At 32.3% G+C, this 20,406-nt stretch overlaps 3 protein-coding genes across 3 annotated transcripts in view; all 3 read right to left on the bottom strand.

Annotated features, from left to right (window-relative positions):
- LOC106344753 overlaps positions 1 to 529 on the bottom strand; it is an 8,192-nt gene extending 7,663 nt beyond the window's left edge. The window contains exon 1 of the mRNA XM_013784066.1: positions 469 to 529. Coding sequence (XP_013639520.1) covers positions 469 to 529 — 61 coding nt within the window. The remainder of the gene's footprint in view (positions 1 to 468) is intronic.
- Positions 530 to 1,438: 909 nt separating this feature from the next.
- On the bottom strand, positions 1,439 to 9,511 carry LOC106344752 (uncharacterized protein At2g29880-like). The gene is made up of 3 exons (XM_013784065.1): positions 9,315 to 9,511; positions 2,103 to 2,214; positions 1,439 to 2,023 (listed from the first exon to the last, which is right to left on the bottom strand). The coding sequence occupies exons 1-3, from the start codon at positions 9,509 to 9,511 to the stop codon at positions 1,439 to 1,441; spliced, it is 894 nt and encodes a 297-aa protein (XP_013639519.1).
- A 2,569-nt stretch (positions 9,512 to 12,080) lies between these two features.
- Positions 12,081 to 14,418, bottom strand: LOC106344068 (transmembrane protein 56). Its single transcript, XM_013783447.1, is given in 8 exon segments — positions 12,081 to 12,455; positions 12,622 to 12,682; positions 12,771 to 12,845; positions 12,932 to 13,053; positions 13,132 to 13,194; positions 13,197 to 13,208; positions 13,289 to 13,783; positions 14,108 to 14,418. Coding segments are annotated over 7 exon segments (918 nt in total). The 5' UTR covers positions 13,739 to 13,783; positions 14,108 to 14,418; the 3' UTR covers positions 12,081 to 12,320.
- Between the last annotated feature and the right edge of the window lie 5,988 nt (positions 14,419 to 20,406).

Below are 20,406 nucleotides of genomic sequence, written 5' to 3'. Positions count from 1 at the left end.
GATCGATCTGTTTATAAAAAAACGTTCGGAATACACCGAGGGACATCTTCCTCGGAATATACCGAGGGACACCTTTCCTCGGAATATACCGAGGGACATGTTCCTCGGAATATACCGAGGGACATGTCCCTCGGTATATTCCGAACGTTTTTTTTATAAACGGATCGATCGATGGATATATGTCCAAAAACGCATCGATCGATGAACTTCCGAGGAAATATCCCGACGAATTTCTCCGTCGGTATATTCCGAGGAGATTTCCGACAAACCAGTGATTCTCGGAATTTCCTCGGAAATTTGTTTCCTCGGAATTCTGTCGGAAAATTCCGAGGGATTTCCGAGGAAAGAAGAAATTCCGAGGAATTATTTCTGAGGACTTGTTTCGTCGGTATGTCGTCGGAATAACGTTATTCCGACGAAATTCCGACGATTTTTTCCCTCAGTATCCTTGCTGTTTTCTTGTAGTGCAAGGATAAAATCTTGTGCTTTCTCTTATTTTTGAAGGTACTCCATTTCCTGGTTTAGCCATCAAACTTGGGCCAATAGTGTTTTAAACTCTTAATATTTTATTAAAGCTCTGACTTATTGCAAAACTCGATCTCTTGAATACATCTCGAGGGAGAATATATCTCGTGCTCTGGCCAACAATGAGCAAAAATGTGGCGAGCATTTCCTCAACTGAAATCCATCTTATATCTCTTAAAGATGTCTTTTCTCGGATAATAGTGCACAAATCCAAAAAGACATCAGGATACATACGATATAAACTCCGAAAATGTTCAGGATCTTCCTTCAAAACATTCTGTATATATTCATTTCCCAGTCTTGTAGTTGGCTTTTTAATCGGACGTTGAATTTGTGAAAATAGACAATGTGCTAAAGAGCATATTCTCACATTGATAGTTGACATCAACAAAAGTATATATATCCACGTCCGATTGAAAAATCCTTTTCCTCTTTTTGCTTTTTCTTAGTTGCAGTTCTTCTTTCTCATTAGTCACTTGATCCATAAATGAAGAATCTGGAATTTAAAACATAAGAGCATTTCTTTAGATATCCAATAAAAGTTAATATATATACGTACATATATGTCTTGCACTTGTGTATTCAGGACCCATGCATGATGCATTTACAACATCTCTTTTGAAGAGGGAGCACTAGACATATTATATTGTTATACAGTACCTACACATTTAGGGGCGCTAACAAATTATAATGTGGAAATAACAAACGTTACCAATCGTTGTTCGTGGCCCAGGAAGTGATCAACGTAAACTAGAACCTACAAGAAAATAAAAAGTCCATAAAGAACGTATTTATTTAAAAGCAACACAAAAGGAAGTACAAAACCAGAAGAAAAAAACACAATGAAAAGCATAAACATAAACACCATTAAAAGCTAAACCAATTAAACTAACATTAAAAGCTAAACCAAATTTCATGGCTTACGTAAACTACGTTTAATCCATCTAAAACGTTCCTCCTTAGTCATACTTATGAATGAAACTTTCATTCCAGACTGGTGAACTAAGTCCATCGCATCAAAACGGTCATTCTCTTCTAAATCATGATTTTCCTTAATAGCATCCCACACAGTACCAACTTTTTCCTCAGCTTCTTTTTCTTCAGCTTCTTTTTGCCATCTTTGTTGTATCATACTGACTATTTGGTTGGTTGTTCCAGTAACAGCACTTATCTCCTCAGAAATTTTCTCCACAGTATATACTTCAGTCCTAGCTCTCTTTCTTATGGGGAGCTTTTCTATCACATTCTTCTGTCTCAAAGATGGAGCTTGTTCTATACCATCAGTATCATCATCATCATCCTCGTGATCTCCGATCATTTGAGGAGATCCTCCTTGATATTCCCATTCATTATCTCCTGTTGTATAAGTGCGGGCATCTGTAGTATCGCCTAAGCCAACTGTATTATTTCCTTTTGCAATATTTTTTCCACATATCTTCTCTAGGTCTTCAAAATCTTCAAATGTATCATCACGTAAGTATTTATGTTTTTTATGACCCTACAATAATTACAAAATTGTTATCATACAAGACAAAAACAAAATGCATATAAAATAACTCTTTTAAAAATTTATATACCTTCAAATATTCTTCCCATATTTCATTTGGAGCAGTGAAGTTCTTCGTGTCTGCATCCCAACCAAACCCAGAACTGAAACGGAGAAGATCTACAAAACTCTTATGCTTTTTCCTGAGAATTTTCATTTTATTTTTGTAATGGGAAAAAGTTTTCGTAGATCGACAAATTTTGTTTAGCTCTGGTAGTATTCTTTGCTCCACGGTAAGTTTATTGAATGAACCACTTCCATCAGCCAGTTCTGATTAATGCCATCGACCAACAAGCCCAACAATGTTTTGGTTTCTTGGGGAGACCAAACAAGGTACGGATTTTTAGTTTTTCCATCTTGTGTATCTCCCATCTTAGATAGATTACCCAAATGTTCAATAATGTTAAAAGATAATACAAGCATTAGAGAAAACAAAAAAAAAACGTCCAACACGATCATATCATTCAACGTCAAAGCATATACTTATTAATGGTAACATGGAGAAAAACAACACACATAATAGCAAAAGCAAAAAAAAATCATACAAAACACTAGAGAAAACAAAAAATAATCGACCTCAATCGTATTATTCAACGTCAAAGCAAGTTTTATACAACTACTTATTAATGGTCACATGGAGCAACAAACAATAGCAAAGGCAAAAAAAAGTTCATACAAAACACTAGAGAAAACTAACCTTAATTTTTTCAGAAAAGTAATGAATGATCTCAGTAGCAAAGGAGCTGCACGTATATTTTTATAGGGCTTTGATATTCAGGTATATATATGCAATTTTTAGTTTAACTAAAGAAGAAATAATCTTAAGCAGTTCTTATCAGTTCAACACATATCATATCCGTATATATTCTAATCATTATCAATATAATAACTAACATATAATTTATGAAAAATAGACTTGAAAAAGTAATACAAAACGTTTTAACACAAAGTGGACAAAAACATGAACAAAGCCCAAACAATGATACAAAAAAGTGCAAACCAAACGTGATTTGTATATAACAATTGTTTCACTTAGGACACTTCTAAAGTGTGATCATATCCTGCAGAAGAATTGACTGTACATGGAAAAAAAAACAAAGTTCCTTATTGTTGCTCTTCTATGGTTATTTTGGTCTCTGTTTCTCCCATTTGGTGGTGATGTGTTTACGGGTGATCTCTTTGAGAGACCCGCAGCCGGCCGTTCAGTGCCACATGATGTATCATCTGAAGCAATTTCTTACTCCAGACTCTCCTTCAGCAACAAGTTATGTTGGTGGACCAGTGTTCAAACGTTCTAGGTCTAGTTTCTAGTTGCAATGCTATTATCTGGTTATGTACGTGCTCGGGTGTCCTAGGTCTTGACTCATGGGTGTTGATGTTTCATAAGAGGATGTTTAGGTGGCTTAGCCTAGTTCTAGGTGTCATTTCAGTGGTGGATTGAGGATGCGAATATCGTTAGCTAGAGCTCTCTTTGTGCAACCTACTCTTTTGTTGTTAGATGAACCCACCAACCATCTCAACCTTAGAGCAGTTCTCTGGTTAGAGGAGTATATGTCGCTGGAAGAAGACTTTGGTTGTTGTTTCACACGATTGTGACTTCCTCAACACTATCTGCACGGATATAATACATTTGCTTGACCAGAATCTCCACTTATGTCGTGGTAACTTGGATGGTTTCGAAACTGAATATGAACATCAACACAAAGAGATGAAAAAAAAAGTTTGAGATTTATGATAATCATGATTCCTCTAAACCATGATCCTGATAATCAAATGATCAGAATCCTCCATGTGACATAAGTTTAACGACAAAACCCAAGGGCAATCCGCACATCGACTCAAGCTGAGACGTGCATTCTCTGGGATCATGATAAGATGTAGATCGCCATAGTTAACTGCACTTGGTACTCCTCCATCAAATTAAAATTGACACTCAAATATCTCTAGTCTTGGCACTGTCAAAAGACCAAAGCTAATGAAGAAGAGATAGACGACGTAGATTAGACGAAAAAGATGAAAAAATTGTTTTATTTATTTATTTTGAAATACCATGTCATTAGATGGTATTTGTTTCCCGTGAATTTTGTGTATAAAACCAATTACCTAATAATTCCAAATAACTCTTGGTAAATATTAGGAGTGAAATCTTTGTTTTTCAATAAGGGGGGATTTGAAAGAGTTTGAATAAATGATTAATTCAATAAGGGTGGATTTGATAGAACTTTTATAAATATTAGATACAATAAGGAGAGATTTGAACAAAAATCAGGAATCCCCCAAATCCTTAGTACAATAAGTCTCCCTAAGTCTATATAATCATAAAGAAAAATAAGAGAAGATTACTTGGTAGAGATCGGCGAAGATGGATCTAGAACTCTCAATCGTTTTTTTTAGTTTTGCAGAGATACTTTTTTTCATCGATAAATTTTAATTGTGTTTACAAAAATCGATATACTCATGTTGTCAGTAAACAAAAACTCCATCTTGACCCAAATGGACCCATCGTTTATCCACTAGTCTCATTTTGTATATAATATATTTTTCAAAATCCATTAAAAAGCCTTCTTTCTTTTTTAAGTAGAGATGTTACATTTAAGAATTTAAAAAATTAATATAATCAATATTACGAATAACAAATAAATTACATTACAATTTATAAGAATAAAATTTTGTTATTTTAAAGCTCATAACACAATTTCTAAGAGTATACATACTTCTTTTAATATCATGCCCAACATATACATATATTATTAAAACATAAAAAATAAAAAAATTGGAAATATATTAGATTATCTTATATAAAAATACATAATCTTATAATTAACAAAATTTGAAGAAAATTTATTTAAAAGGAAACAAACTCAAAATCTAGTTTGTAATTAATTTCAAAATCCTTAATCAACTTTATATTAAGCATTTTTCTTACCCAAACATTTACATAATTGTATCACGTTTGTCTTCTGATTTATTAGTAGTTTAATTTTGGTGAGAAACACTTTCTTTTGGCGAAAAGAATGAAACGAAGTACTATTCCTTTTTGCTTTTAATAAACAAAAGAAAATAAAATATATAACAAAATAAAAACACGCAATAATGTATTTCTGATTAAATATTTGCAATCAACTACGTAGCTTTGTTTCTATATGTACATTGCCTTAGTTTTTGTTTAAAAAGAGAACTCAAATGTCAACATACGAATAGCACACTACAAAAATATGCAGATTGTTAGCACGGAAAATATGCTATATTAGATGTTTGATAGCCAATTCATAAATATTATGTATACGGCAGCCATCATAGGTACCCTTTCTGTGAAAGCATTTTTTGTCCGTTACGAAATGTGCACATATGATAGCAATACTTGGATGATATTATTAACTTTACTATTAGCACTATTTTCATGCTATTATAGGTCATCTAATAAACTAAAAATAATTATAATTAAAAATAAAATAATTGAAAATTAAACCAAAATTGTTTTATAATTAAAAATAAAATAAATTTTATTTATCAAATAAATTTTATTTATAAATTTTATTTAGTTTACAATAAATTTTGGTTTACAAAAGTAAACCAATAATACAAAAATATATTACTCTAATCTTAACTAAACCAATTAATGAATGTAAACCTAACTAAACAAATTGATTAACTAAACCTAAATCTAAACCTAATAGATGCTTCAGCCACCGTCCACCATTCAAACTTGCCACCATCTGCTGTCCTCCTCCACCCTCGCCACCATCTGCTGTCTTCGCCACCGTCGTCACTCTCTCTCCGCCATCGTCAACAGCACGATGTCACCAAGTCATCGAACCATCACGCTCAGCCACCATTGTCGACCTCGAGCCACCAAGCTTCTTCAGCCTCCTCCACCTTCTTTAACTAAGAACATAAAAACAAATACACAGAGAGAATCGAATACATAAGAACAACAAAAAATCAAAATCAAAACATAGAGAGTGACATTTGAGAAGCTTCTGACATTTGACGGATCAGATCTCGTACTTCACTCATCAGACTAAATACAGAGAGAGAAGAGAGAGGTGACCTTAGTGGTGGTGAAATGTGTGTTGGAATGGAAGGTAGTGGTGAGGATGAGCGCCTCGGTGGTGGTTGTGGTAGCGATGAGTTGAGAGGAGGCGTACGGAGGCAAGTTTCAGAGACTTGGTCGTCCTCTCCATGATTCTTCTTCTCTCAACTCTTGGACTCAAACTCCAAATCAATTTCTGCCACACCGCCTTGCACCACCGGAGAGGAGAAGACCAGAGAAGAACGGAAAAAAACGAAGAGGGGATGAACAGAGAAGACACCACGCCTTGCACTACCGAATAAGAAAGAGGAGATGAGATTCGTAGAGGGAAAGAAGAGATGAAGATCTGAGAAAGAAGAGAGAAAGAAAGAAAGACGAAAAGACATAAAACAAAAAGAAAATAAAATCTTGAAAGTATTCTATCCATTAGATCAAAGCTCCATCAACGGTTAAGATTATAAAAGGAGTGATATGCACCTTTCTTACATTAACCAATAGCAGTCCACCTTTTTAGTTTATTTAGATATTTTGAGTGGTTTTAAAAGTCTGTGTGTGGAAATAATTGTCATATTGGGATTTATGGTTGTGATTCAAAGTTTATGGGCTATGTTTAAGATTTAATAAAGGTTTGGAATCTTAGGATTATGGTTTGGGTTTTGGTAATAAAGGATTGGAATCTTAGGAATATGGTTTGGGGTTTGGTAATAGGGTTCAGGGTTATCCATGTGATTCTTTCTTAACCAATAGATATTTATTTTAATAATTGATGTTTAAGTTTGAAAATATTAAATTAAAATCAAGATTATGATTTGGATATAGAGTTTATGTTTAGAATTTAGGGTTTGAAATATAGCGTTATGGATTAATTTTAGAATGTAAAATTTATGTTTTGGAGTTTATAATTATTTAAATGTAGTGTTATGATATAAAGTCTGGTCATCATTTTAAAATTTTGTATGTTTACACAGAAATCTAATTTATAATTCGGTTATAAATTTGTACGTTTGATTCAAAAGTTTAAAAGTTTTAAGTTAAGATTTTATGGTTTGTAAAAAAAATATGATTAAGAGTAAAGTTTACTTTTGTGATTTAAGATTTGGATGTTGGAATATGAGGTTTAGGGTTAAAGTTTGATATTTTGGATTAAAGTTAGAAAATAATAGATTTGAAGACTAGATATAAGATTAGTAGTTAATTTTTTAATAATTTAGATTTGAAGTTTATATTTAGAGTATTGAATGTATAGTTTATGTTTGAAGTTAGAATTTAGAATATATAGTTTGATTTAATATTTATGTTTAAGAAATTATAGTTTAAGATTAAGAATACTAAAATTTGAGTTTAATTTTAAGACTTGATGTTATAATTTGAAAAGATTAGAGTTTTAAGGGTTGTCTTTAGATTTTTTAGGGTTAAAACTATGTTTAGGATTTAGGGGTTCAAATAGCTTTTTTAGCATTATAAAAATACTATTATATGTCTTTTATAGCATTACTAAAGCCACGAAAATAATGTATTTGGCGCTTGAATCTAATTTATCGCTAAATATTGGCGGAATCTGTGATTTTATCTTTCCGCTAACTTAATTTTCAAAATAGCATTAATTAAGTGCTATTTTAGGTTCTATTCTATCGTAGCATTTATCTAGCGCTATTAGATAATAAGAAAAAATTTAAATCATCTACGATAGCAGTTCAGTAAAACGTGTTATAATAATCTGCTATCAATGTAGACTTTTTTTGCAGTGGCATTTCTTGTGAGAAAAGTATTCATTGTGATAATATATTATGAGCATTTTACTCTAGCGGTTTATGCACCACCCTGTAATATTTTTTTTTAAAAAATGAATTATTAGGGGAACATAGAGTAAATATTTTTTTTAAAAAAAATGGATTACGTACGTGCAGCAGGAAACTCACAGCTTTGCATGCTGAGATGGAATGTTTACTTTGGGAAACCTCATGTATGAGAAACACGAGGATAACCTCGATATGGTTTGAGACGGATTGCTCGGACCTAGCGGACATGACTATAAACCCGGTGGATTGGGCGCCAACTTTTGCGGCAGAGATCGAGGTGTTCCAGAGATTACACGAGGATTTCGAGGATGTGAACCTATCTCATATTCGTCGGAGTAGGAATGATCGGGAGGACGCATTAGCAAAAGAAGAAAGGAATAAAGAGTATATTTTTTCCCATATAGATCAGACCCGACCAGACGGAGGTGTTCTTCGGAGAATCGGCTCGTCTGATCACCACTTGATCTAATTTAGATGGGCAGCTGACAAAAAAAAAAAAGAGAGTAAATGTTTGTCCTTTGGAAAAATGGGAAGTAGTTTAATGAAAGGGTACTTCAAAAGCCAACATGACTACATGAGAAACACACAAGTTTTGAGGTTAATTTACACATAATTTTTCTCCCGCAACACGTTACCTAGCGTAATGCTTTGATAATTATATAGAAAATTAAGTGAGGAGACACATCTAGAGATCGGAACTCCTATTTGGAATGAATGTTTGTGTCAGAATAAGAACTCAGAAGAAATGAGGTTGAAACTCTCTTTTTGTAGAGTTTATAAAGTGTTCTTAACGAATGTAGTACCTTTTTTTTTTTTGAGAAAATCATCTCCCTTTGAATAGAGTTCCTCCTTTTCTATTTACAGAGAAAAGTGTTGAGTGCACCGACCATAAACATGACTTTTGAACTTATTTTATTTCGGGTTTTATGACCAGTGCGAGTGGTTTACAGAATCTTTGGTTATGACTTATGGCCAGTGCGAGTGGTTTACAAATTGCTTTGGATGACAAAAGAGGTACTATATCCATTGTAAATGTAGACTCCCATGGATTCTAACAAAGTGCTGTAAATGTGGTCAGTTGGAGATCAAGTCGAATGTACTCTTCTTTCTACAAAAGTGTCTGAATCTGCTGTAGTCTCTTCAAATATGTTTACCTCAATTTCTGGCTCAACCATAGATGCAAGCGTTTTACCAACTGTCTGAACCGCAGAACATGTTCCTTCTGTAGATACTGCTCCACGCAACACAACTACTCATGCTTATTCATCCACAAAGCAGGTGCTTCCTCTAACAGTCACAACATCTATTTTGGACATTGCTTTCTTCAATGTGTCAGCCACAACAGTTTCAGACTCTATTATCTTTCATACCTTAGAAGCAGCAACAATAACTACCTCAGACACTATTATACTCGTATCCAAAATCACTAGCACAAGCCTCTGCCCATCCAGAATCATTTGTGGTGCTCCCATCTATTCCAATAGCCAATGACACCAAATCAACTACTCTACCCGCCAAATAAGCATCGACTGAGATTGCTTCTAGCAGTTCAGCCATGACTGAAATTGCACCTATTACCACAGAGCTGATAGCTCCAGAGGCTGCCATTCCAGCTACATAAAAGTCATGTTCTCTTGAAACCTCCTATCACAACTTTGAATGCGATTTCTTGGTTTGGAGATTTCTCTTATATCCCTTTTATTGGTGACTGCACAGGTTTTCAAAATTAATATGAATCAGGTCAGCGATCACTCAGGAGGTGGAAGGCAACTCAGACCATCTCAGAAAGTTCATAATACGCAATGAACTGTCCTAGTTTGTTTTTATAACACTTTATTTGGTCTGTATGTATGAATGATAGCTTGTTTTTTTTACCATAATTTTAATATGAAAGTTTTTTTTCAACAAAAAGAATCTCCTAATAAGGACTTTTTGACCACTTATCGTTCGGTCCCAACAAGTTCATACGTAGTAGACAAGTTGAATAATTTCCTTTTTTGCGTTGAATTCTTTGATGGGCCTATAAGCCGATCACTACATCTAGTAATATAATGGGCCTCACTAACAGCGTTAAAATACTGATATTCCAGCGAACTATGTTTATGTTACGAAGATACTTAAATTTGTAAAAAAAAAATCTGTACGTTCTTAGAATCATGTCTCTAATTTTTCCAATTAATTACAAAAATTGTCCAACAAATTAGAAAGTAGCATTTTTTTGTCCAACTAAACAAAACAGTCCAATAATTTAAATAATTTATCCGTCAAAAATTTAAGTTCATTTCGTGTTTGTTTACTAACCCATCGAAATCTGTTTGTGTTCTAATCATATACCCTAAAACTCTATTCAAACCCTAACTCAATTCAAACCCTATTAACACCATCGAAAACCTATTGTCCAAAAAACTATACCAAATATATTGGAGTTATTATAATGCCTATGTCTTATTTAAAATTTTTTTATATGAAGTTGCCGAAATATATTTAATATCATCTTTCAATAATATTAATTATACTATTATAGTATAGGGATAGCATATTTCAAAATCATTGGTTTTCAATGTTATTGGCCTTTTAAACAGCCAATAATATTTAAATATTTAAATATAAATACTTACCAATTTTGGTATATAAATATAAAACATAATAAATAGAAAATCATAAATTTTTGGATTCAAATCAAATAAATTCCAAGAATATTCTCTATAACATCCATTTTTCATAATTGCTACATACCATAAATTCAAAAGATAATATATAGAAACAAGATTTTCCACTTTAATTAAATTCACTTAATGAACACGCAGAGAATATATTTTGTTTGACATGGTAACTGAATTTTCCGAATCTATACTATTAAGATAGAGATATTCGATAATAAAGAGAGGATCCTCCAACTTTCTCCCCAAATTTCTCCTAAAACCTAAGCACCTCGCTTTAAATCAGATCGATATTATAAATATGTGGCACCAGTTTCCTATTCAAACTCACACTTTCGGTTCCAGAAATAATTAACATGTCTTAATTAATTTTACCGCAAATAATTTAAAATTTAATTTCTTACTAACATTTTGTATAGATGAAAAATGAACATAAATGTAAAAAACAACTGCTAACAAAAACATTAAGACACTTGATATACATTTTATGTATAAACACACTTTATGTATAAACACATTTGTTATAATAATAAATATGTCAAAGGAAATAAACCGCGCTCTGAAAACGCGGATCAAAATCTAGTTATACTATTAAAGCATATTAGTTTTCAATTTATTTACATTGTCATGTCATTACTGATTTTAGGATCTTTTAATTAATTTCACCCATTTAATAAAGAAACAAATATTTTGAAAATAATTTTGTTTACATATACAAGTTTGTTTAGATTATTTGTAAATAATAAGTGTTTAGTTCGTTTATAATTATTGCTATTAGTTAGGTGTTTTTATCATTAAATCGTTTATGGATTTATTTAAACTAACATATCTAAGTTACATCACAATTTTTTCTTTATTTGTCTTTTCAGGTTACAATATAAAATCAGTTGAAATTTAAACTAGATAACTTTTATTTAAATAAAATGATTACTATTTCCATAGTACTAATATTTCTATAAAATCGGTTGTTTATTATTTTGAAATATAGTTAGATAAAAATGAAGTAATTTTTTTTTTTTGCTTAATTGATAAACATGAAAATTTATTGGGTTAGACAAATTTATTTACATTATATAAATTACATAATTTTAATCAAAATAATTTTATATAAAATAAAATATGATAATATTTATGGCATCGAAAACATATATATACCAAAAATAAAAAATATTAAAAAATATGAGAATATTTAATATATTTTTTTACATAGTATATCTTTAGAATGGGTTAAAATTTAATATAATTTATAGTATATATGTGCCAAAAATAAAAATATTAACACAACAAAAAATAAAATATCAAAAATTAAAATTTTGTTAGAAAATAGTCCCGCGATTTAATCTAGTACTTTATTAAAAAAAAATTACTAAATCGCCTAAAGCTCCAAAAAAATTTATCTCATAAAACTGGTTTCCACGATTTTCTTCTAGTTATCACCACTCCGCATAAACGTAAACCAGAATTGTTCATCATCTTGGTACTTACTGTATCGATTTTCTGATTAAACAACTCATGTATGAGACATTAAAACCTAGGGAGAAATCTACTAGAATGAAAACAGAGTTACATCGTATAATGAAAAACGTAAAGAGATCATTTACAGAGACGTCAGAGGATCGTTTTCATTTTTGTTTATCTCCATCAGACAAAAACTACTTACAACTAGAGAGAAGAGAGATATGTCAGAAGGAAAGAAGTAGAAGAAAATGATGACTGGTCTGATGGTACAACATTGTTGAGGTGGACTCTCGCCAATCTCAGCATTCACATCTCTTTGCTAATGTTTTCTTCACCCCTCTCACAATCTTACCGAACCATATCAAGTTCATGATACCTAATGCAGCTGGTACACCAAATACCAGAGCGTATCCGAAGATGTGCATCCTCATGACCTATAACCAGAAAACAAAGTGGATCCAACCACATTAAACAAACACAGTAAACCTCGAAATTTTGACAGCGTTGTGATGTGTATTGAGTTCAACGAGGAAGGTTTTGATGCAATCGGAAACAGTCAGGTAGTGAAGAGACTGCCGAGAATGCGATTATGAGGTTTACCTGGTTGTAGTGGAGATACACATGGTAAAACATGTATATGAATAGTAGAATTCTAGCAACCTGACAAGAGAAAGTGTTAAAGAGTGATAAGTAGAGACCAGATGATGTGCACCAAAATGAGTCGAGTGTTGATTATTTCTTTATGTAACAGCCAAGCCAAGAAGATGAAAACGCCATTAACAACATATGCCATTGACTTCTTCATACCAGCTGTGTCCAGGTACCTTGCATAAGATAATCAGCTTTTTTGTCAGAGAAAAGACTGCTAAGGTGGTATATGGTACATGGAAACCAAAAAGGGGGGAAGTACCATCTCAAGTTGATCTCTGGGGTTGTAATCTCGGAAATGAGGACCATGCAGGTATACAACTGCCCTTCCCCAGAAAACAAAGAGTAGGCAACTGCTACCCCTGATAGCGAGTGATGCACAATCTGAAATCAAATGCAAATTCTCTATCTAAGTTTTATACATTCATAATACAGTGTTTTGGTTGAGAACAATTTACTTACATACTCAAGTCCACCCAAAGCAGGATATTTCCAGAAGATCATCCCAAGATCAGCAATAAAGTAACACCAATAGATAACTGCAAATCGTTTATATATGTGTCAATGTTAAAACATTCTTCTCTCAAAGAGTCAACATAAGTTGAAAAATGATGTTTACCCCTAAACCAAGAGAGGAAAGACGTGAGGTCCGGAAAACAACAAGATCATTGTGCCACCTATCGGAAAAGAGATCGGACCAGATGACAAAGTAGAGCGATAGAGCAGAGATAAAAAGAGCATGAACTGTTGAGATACCACTGCCAATATACAAGGGAACAAACCGATTGTTCCATTCGATTCTCTGAATTTTGGTGAGGATGATATATGTCTTGGAATGGGAGTTGCTGATAAAGTGACAAAGATCATAGACCTGCAAGAGAACAAGAAACACACATACGAATCACAAAGGATCTAGCTTTGTCCTATAACTATCATGAAGAAAAAGGGAAAGTATACCAGAGGTGTAAGGAATAAAAGGATCAGACAAGAGATAGTTGTTAACCAGATGCTGAGCTTGATGATGATAAGACTTGATGGCACCAATCGTTTGCAAAGAAAGCGACGACATTGCAGACAGAGAGAGATACTCTTCTCAACTTTTATAGTCTCATCACTGGCCACCAATAAAGACAGATCAGAGAATCAACAACTCCGCATTAAAGAGATAAAATCTTCAAACTTAAATACTATGTTAATTGATTCATTCTACTTTGTCACATCCTTTCAACGATATATGAACCCTAATCTATGATAAACCCCCAAAAAGGCTCACAATCTAAGAACAACAAACAACATCTTGTATGAAACCTAATCTCAAATCTTCAAACTAAATCAATGCAGATTCGAATGGGCAATACGTAGACTGGGACGATCCTAGACAATGATTAAAATCAGCGAAACTCGGATTCAATCGAAGTCAAATCAGATTCAGGTGTACCTCTCTTCTAGGGGGGGGGAAATCTGAATTAAAATCTCTCGGAGAAATGGACGCAAAGGAAGGTGGGTTCAGAAACGGCGAGAAAAGTGAGAGAGAGTGAGAGAAACGAAGGGTGAATGGGAAGTAGCATCAATGAAGGCTTTAGCTTTAATCAACGTGATTGCGAAGGAGGAGGAGAAGACAACACAGGAAACACTCCTTCCTTCTCAACCAAAATTATTATATTAAAAAAAAACTACAGCCTGGTGCACGATAACAAAAGAAACAAAAAAAACAACAACAATTATGTGTCCGAAACAAAGAGAGGGAAGTTTGAGCATGTAGCACGAACAAAAATTATAATCAAGTCAAGTCCATGCACTTACCATTCAATGGTTTTTTTTTTTTTTTTTTGACATCATTACAATTCAGTGGTTAGAGTATAGCCTTTCATTAATTCCATATTAGCCATGTTCGTTTCATGATCGCTACATCTAGCGGCTGCGATCAAAACTTAAGTCTTTAATCACGATAACCCACGACACCGGTGAAACATCTCTAACTCTATTTTCGGTCGCAGCGGCCATTAATAATGAGTAAAACGAACGCTGAAATTAACGGCGGCAGCGGCGTTCCGTTTTTTGTATCTCCGATAATCATCAGCGTCTATTTTAACATTCGGTTCTGTTTTTTTTTCTCCGTCGAAGTGTATTTCTTTGCCGCTGCGACTTAACGCCGCGATGATGAAACGAACACGGCTATTATCCCCCTACATCCAGACATCTTTAGGATTATTTTTGTTTTCTTCTTTTGTTTTTCTTGTCTTTTGTTACAATCATGTTTTTCCCTTTGTATTTTAAATAGCTTTTAGTTTTTTTTTTAGTTAATACAATTATTTAGTTTTGTATTTTGCATATTAAAAAATTAGTTTTTTCTACATATACCATGTTTTGAAAATTTTAATACATACATATATTTTTATAAATTTTATTTAGATTACATAAACTAAGTTTTTAATATATAAGATATATCATATATTTTAATAGTATATTTTAATTTCTTCTTCAAATTAGATATTACTTTGGTGTGTTTTATTTTATTTGGTAAATATAGAATAGAACTCTCTCTCTCTATACTATTATTTGTGAAGTGATATTTCGCATTCGAGATTTCGGGTTAAAAGTTAAAGTGCTTAATATCGTTTATAACCTTAATGAATAAAATATATAAATTAGCAACAAAATAAAAATGAATGCAACATTTTAGATTAGATAAATGATTGAAATTAATAACTAATCCATGGATGAAAACTTCTACGTTTGTTTGCGTTGCCGTGTCCTTTGTTTCTGTCAGAGTTTCATTTATCTACAAGGATTTGGAAATAAGGAATCCTAATAAGAAAACTAGAGTAGAAGTTGAATAAACGGTTATTGATCCCATTTTACTAATTGATAATCATTAGATAATTTATAATTGGTTATTATTATTTTTTTAATGTGTTTTGTAAAAAAATCATCCACTGTTATCAATGATTAGGAAATATCTATACTATTGGGGATGATTGGTAAGTGCTGTAGGTTTATATTTTTTGCTGTAGAATTTAATATGTAGATTTATTTGCTGTAGCTTTCCTTGCTTTAGATTTCTAAAGCACTAATTTTTTGCTCTGGAAATAAAGCTTTCTACAGCCATATTTTGATTTTGCAGAGATTTTTTTGCTGTGAGTTTTTTAAGAAAAGCAAAGCTCGATTGGTTGACATATATAGCTGTAGACTAAATTTTGGCTGTCCAGAGCATCTACAGCCCCAACCAATCATCCCCATTATCTGCTAAGTAACTTTTCGCATTCGAGATTTCACGTTAAAAGTTAGAGTGGTTAATATTGTTTATATATTTAATGAATAAAATATATAAATTAACAACAAAATTAAAATGAATGTAACCTTTTAGATTAGATAAATGATTGAAATTAATACCTAGTCCATGCATGGGTGAAAACTTCTACGTTTGTTTGTGTTTCCATGTCCTTTGTTTCTGTCAAGATTTTATTTATTTACAAGGATTTGGAAATAAAGAATCCTAATAGGAAAGCTAGACTAGAGGTTGAATAAACAGTTATTGATCCCATTTACTAATTGATAATCATCAGATAATTTATAATTGTTTTTTTTCTTTTTAAATGTGTTTTGTAAAAACCTCATCCGATGTTATCAATGAATAGGAAATATATTAATTAATCATAGTTTTGCCAATTGGTCTAGGAAAAAAACCATTTTCTTCCTTAGGAGCCAATGTACATTTCTGATTATTATCATCTCTAGAATAATAACAATGTTGCACTAATATTGTAACAACATTTCAATAGAATAAAATTCATAAGCAAATGCGAGAAGAAAGCTGAGAAGAAACAAGGTAGGAGGTTCAACTTACCAAGCTCTATACAAAAGATTTCACTAGAAAGGGAAAAAGAGAAAGAGAACAAAATATGACATTAGCTCGTCCAACTCAAAAATTGGTGTCGATTCTTGGAGAACTTGGATTTCAGGGTTTTATTTCTATCAGTTTGAAGGAAGAAAGAAGCGTTTTGATCAAAACGAAAAAAAGAGATAAATATTTCAAAAATAAAATGTTTTGTTTTCAATATATTTTAACAATAAATAATATTTGTTTTGGTTTTTTGATATTCGGTTTGATTTGATAATAAATCCAAAAACTCGCTGATACCAAAACATTTGTGTTTAGTCTATGGCTTGGTTTAGTTTTTTGATAATTTTGAAGTTATTGGGTTAAAATAATAGTAGTTCATTGATTTGAACTTAAAAATCGGCAATTAAGGTTATATAAGTTAAAAATATTTTAGTATTTTCGGGTGACTCATTTTAAAAATCTTTTAAAATTACTAGGTAATTAAAAATCAACAATAATAAATTATTATTTATGATTTCATTTGAAAATTCTTACGTATTATAAATCTTTTTGAAAATTTATTTGTACATTGTATTTATTATTAATAAATAAATCTTAAAACCACTCAATATTCTCTTTTCAATTATATAAAATTAATAATTTTACTTGATTAATATTTGGTTACGTGTTTTAATAAAAATATCTTTTATTAAAAATATTAAATTAAAAAAATAACTAAATATTAATCAAGTAAAATTCCTAATTTTATATAATTGAAAAGAAATACTGATTGATTTATAAGATTTATTTATTAATAATGAGTATAGTGTTTTTTTTTTAAATTACAGTATGTAAGACTTTTCAAATGAAAATATAAATAATAGTTTATCATTATAGTTTTTAATTAGTAATGCATGTATTAATAAGTAATTATAAAATATCTATGCATGCATACGCGGACAAAACACCTAATATTTTGTATTTATCAAAAATAGAATAGTATTATATACTGCTCTAAATGGGGTGACCAAGGGAATGACTGAGAATAGTGAATTATTTATCATTCCTTACAATTTATTTCATTTACAATGAATATTTTTTCCTATGATTCTTTTACATTCGTTAACATTTAAGAAATAATAGATTACAATTATTCCTTATCAAATTAGAAGAAGAATAGTTTTTCCTCTTATTTATTCATTTTCTTCTTATTCTCCAATTTTTTTAATGGTTACTAGTTAGAGCCTATATCATTGGTAAAATTTGGTAACACGTATACTATACTCTCATTTGTACCGAAAGAGAATATTGTCCTCTCAAATTTATACCAGTCACATGTAAAGTATATAGCTATTTATTTAATTTATTTTTCTGTATTTATATTACACTAAACAAAAAAAAAACTATGTAAAAAAAACGAAAATTAAATACTTATTTTAAAATTAAAAGGCTAGAATTGGGCACTTAATTTGATACTTCTAAAAATTATGTTTATAAATATATTTACCTTTTTGGGGTAAAATGCTAAGACTAGTGAAAATTTGTCAAACTTATGTTAATGGGTGAGAAAAACAAAATTTGTCAAACATAAATGAAAACATACGTTTAATTAATGTATGTAACTTGTAAAATGACATGAACCAGACACTAACGAACCGAATGAAAATAGAATAAGCATAGAAATATTATTATACATAATTCGATTCGTGTGAATCACTTCGACTACCATGTCTTTTTCATTTTCTTGGCGTATCTTTCTTCAAAAGATTTGGTTCCATATTTTTCTATTTAATATACGAAGATAGGAAGCTTAACAAAATAAAGAAGAAGCTGGTATGCGTTATAAATCACTAAGTGGACCAATGACCAAGACAAGGCCCAAGCCGTGGCCAAAGGAAGAGAGAGAAAGGCGGTTGTCTGAGGAAGGAGAGACGGTCGGTTTAGACCGTCTTAGTCTTAAGATGTTTTCCTTTTCTGTTTTAGATCTTTTCCTACTCCATGTTGTATTAGGTTTTGGATAATTTCCTTTTTCCTATACTTTGTAATTCCTATATAAGGAACCTCTATTGATCATTAATAAAACACAGAAATATTCAGTCTCTAAAACTCTCTAATTACAACACGTTATCAGCACGATAGACTCCAAAACCCTGAGACAAAACCTAACCTAAAATCCGTCACACATAAACCCTAAAACAGACGTAACTTAAAATCGATCTATCTATCAAACCCCGAGGAACCAGACAACGAGCCACATATCAAATTGAACCTCTTGACGAGACGAATCCATCAGCGCAAACCGTTTTTCGATCCGATCTCAGACGCGCCCACACTCGCAGAAACAATACTCGGCGCCGTCTTGGTCTTTTGGAACCCTAATTCCGAAAAAACTCCAAATTGTTCTTGCTTGCGTTTGGCTTACAAACACCCGATCAGCTCCAGCCCCAAGGTGTTCCTGATCCTAGTCGACCTCAGTTTCCAGTTCACATCACAGCTAGCTTGAGTTCCCAATCAACCTGCTCGCAAACTCAAGAAGAAGACGCGTCTGACGTCCTCGGCGCACATCCACGACCAGACGCCAAACTACCGATCCCGATCAGACGCGTCTCGCCTCAGCACGCGACCGTTCCAGTTTGTCCCATCTCGTGTCCGTTCGAGGTTCTCTTGGTGGTCCGGGTTCTACAATCTGCAAAACAAAGGTAATCCTAATTCTGAGAACATGAATTGAACATGGTTGTTTTGTAAAGATTGAAACCCTAAAATCAGAACTCTAAAGATGAAAGACATAGGAAAAATAGATCAAACCCTAAAGAGTAAATCGGAGCTCGAATAAGTCCGATCTCCTAAACAATAATTTGAGATTGATCCATTGATCAATTAAAATCAAAGTTTTAATGATTTTGAATCTCAAATCAAATCCCCTTGATCAAAAATCAAAGTTTTTCGAAATCCCCTAAAAACCCTGATTTTGGAAAATTGGTTTTAAATTGTTTGATTTGAACTTTGATTGTTTGATCACCTAGAGCTATTGATAGGATTGTTTAAATTCGAATCTAAATCACTCAAACTGAAACCCTAAAAAGTTTAAATTCGGTTTTAAAAGGTCTTTGTTTGATGAATGGTTGCAGATAATGATCTACTGTATAAAACATATTCCACATTTCATCCAAAGGATCGGTTGCTATCATATACAGCTAAGGTTTTCACAACCTATAATGACCTATTGTCATACCTATTGGCAACTGAGCAAAGAAAGCAGAAAGTTAAAGAGACCATTGACAGATTTGAGAAACTTCAAAAAAAAAGATGCATTGAGCAACAAAACAGTGAGATGAGATATCCCGAGGCATTGGATCAGGATGAATCCAAGAAAGCCATGTGGAGTAATATATGTATATGGTCGTGTGGCCTAATGCATTGCTCACACTTGTGGCCTTGTGCCCTTGATTGATTAAAAGCCGTGTGGCTTAGTGAATATCAAAGTGACTGTGTGGTCTAGTAGTCGAATGGTTATATAAACCAGATTGCATTATGATCCGATCCTTAAGATCGTTGTATCACATAATAGCCGTGAGGTATAAACATCACAATGCAAAGCCATATGGCCTAAGCATCATATTAGCTAAGGCATTTTCTAAAGGACATTAGATACACCCAATAATATGTGACCCATTGTATTATGATAATATGGTTTCTAAATAGAAACAATGGGCAAACAAAAGGAACAAGTTCGTTCAGATTTTGAAAGAAAAATCGCCTAAGACCTTATAAGAAAGTGGTCGAAACTATACCTAATGATCTCTACTGATTTAAACTATGCTATAAGATCAGTGTGATGAGAGGCAAGAACCGTGGTGATCATATTGAGATACACCACGAAATTTTACACTATATGGCATGATAGGATTAGCCAT

The sequence above is a fragment of the Brassica oleracea genome, chromosome C5, assembly GCF_000695525.1.
Source record: "Brassica oleracea var. oleracea cultivar TO1000 chromosome C5, BOL, whole genome shotgun sequence".
Taxonomy (NCBI): domain Eukaryota; kingdom Viridiplantae; phylum Streptophyta; class Magnoliopsida; order Brassicales; family Brassicaceae; genus Brassica; species Brassica oleracea.
This window is presented reverse-complemented; position numbering and strand designations above follow the sequence as displayed.

Excerpts from the sequence above, each read along its gene's own strand:
- LOC106344752 (XM_013784065.1), bottom strand. The coding sequence starts at position 9,511 with ATGGCAGCCTCTGGAGCTATCAGCTCTGTGGTAATAGGTGCAATTTCA. Across the intron at positions 2,215-9,314 it reads GCTAGTGATTTTGGATACGA|GAAAAAGCATAAGAGTTTTG; the intron begins GTATAATAGTGT and ends GAAAATTCTCAG. Across the intron at positions 2,024-2,102 it reads TATGGGAAGAATATTTGAAG|GGTCATAAAAAACATAAATA; the intron begins GTATATAAATTT and ends TAATTATTGTAG.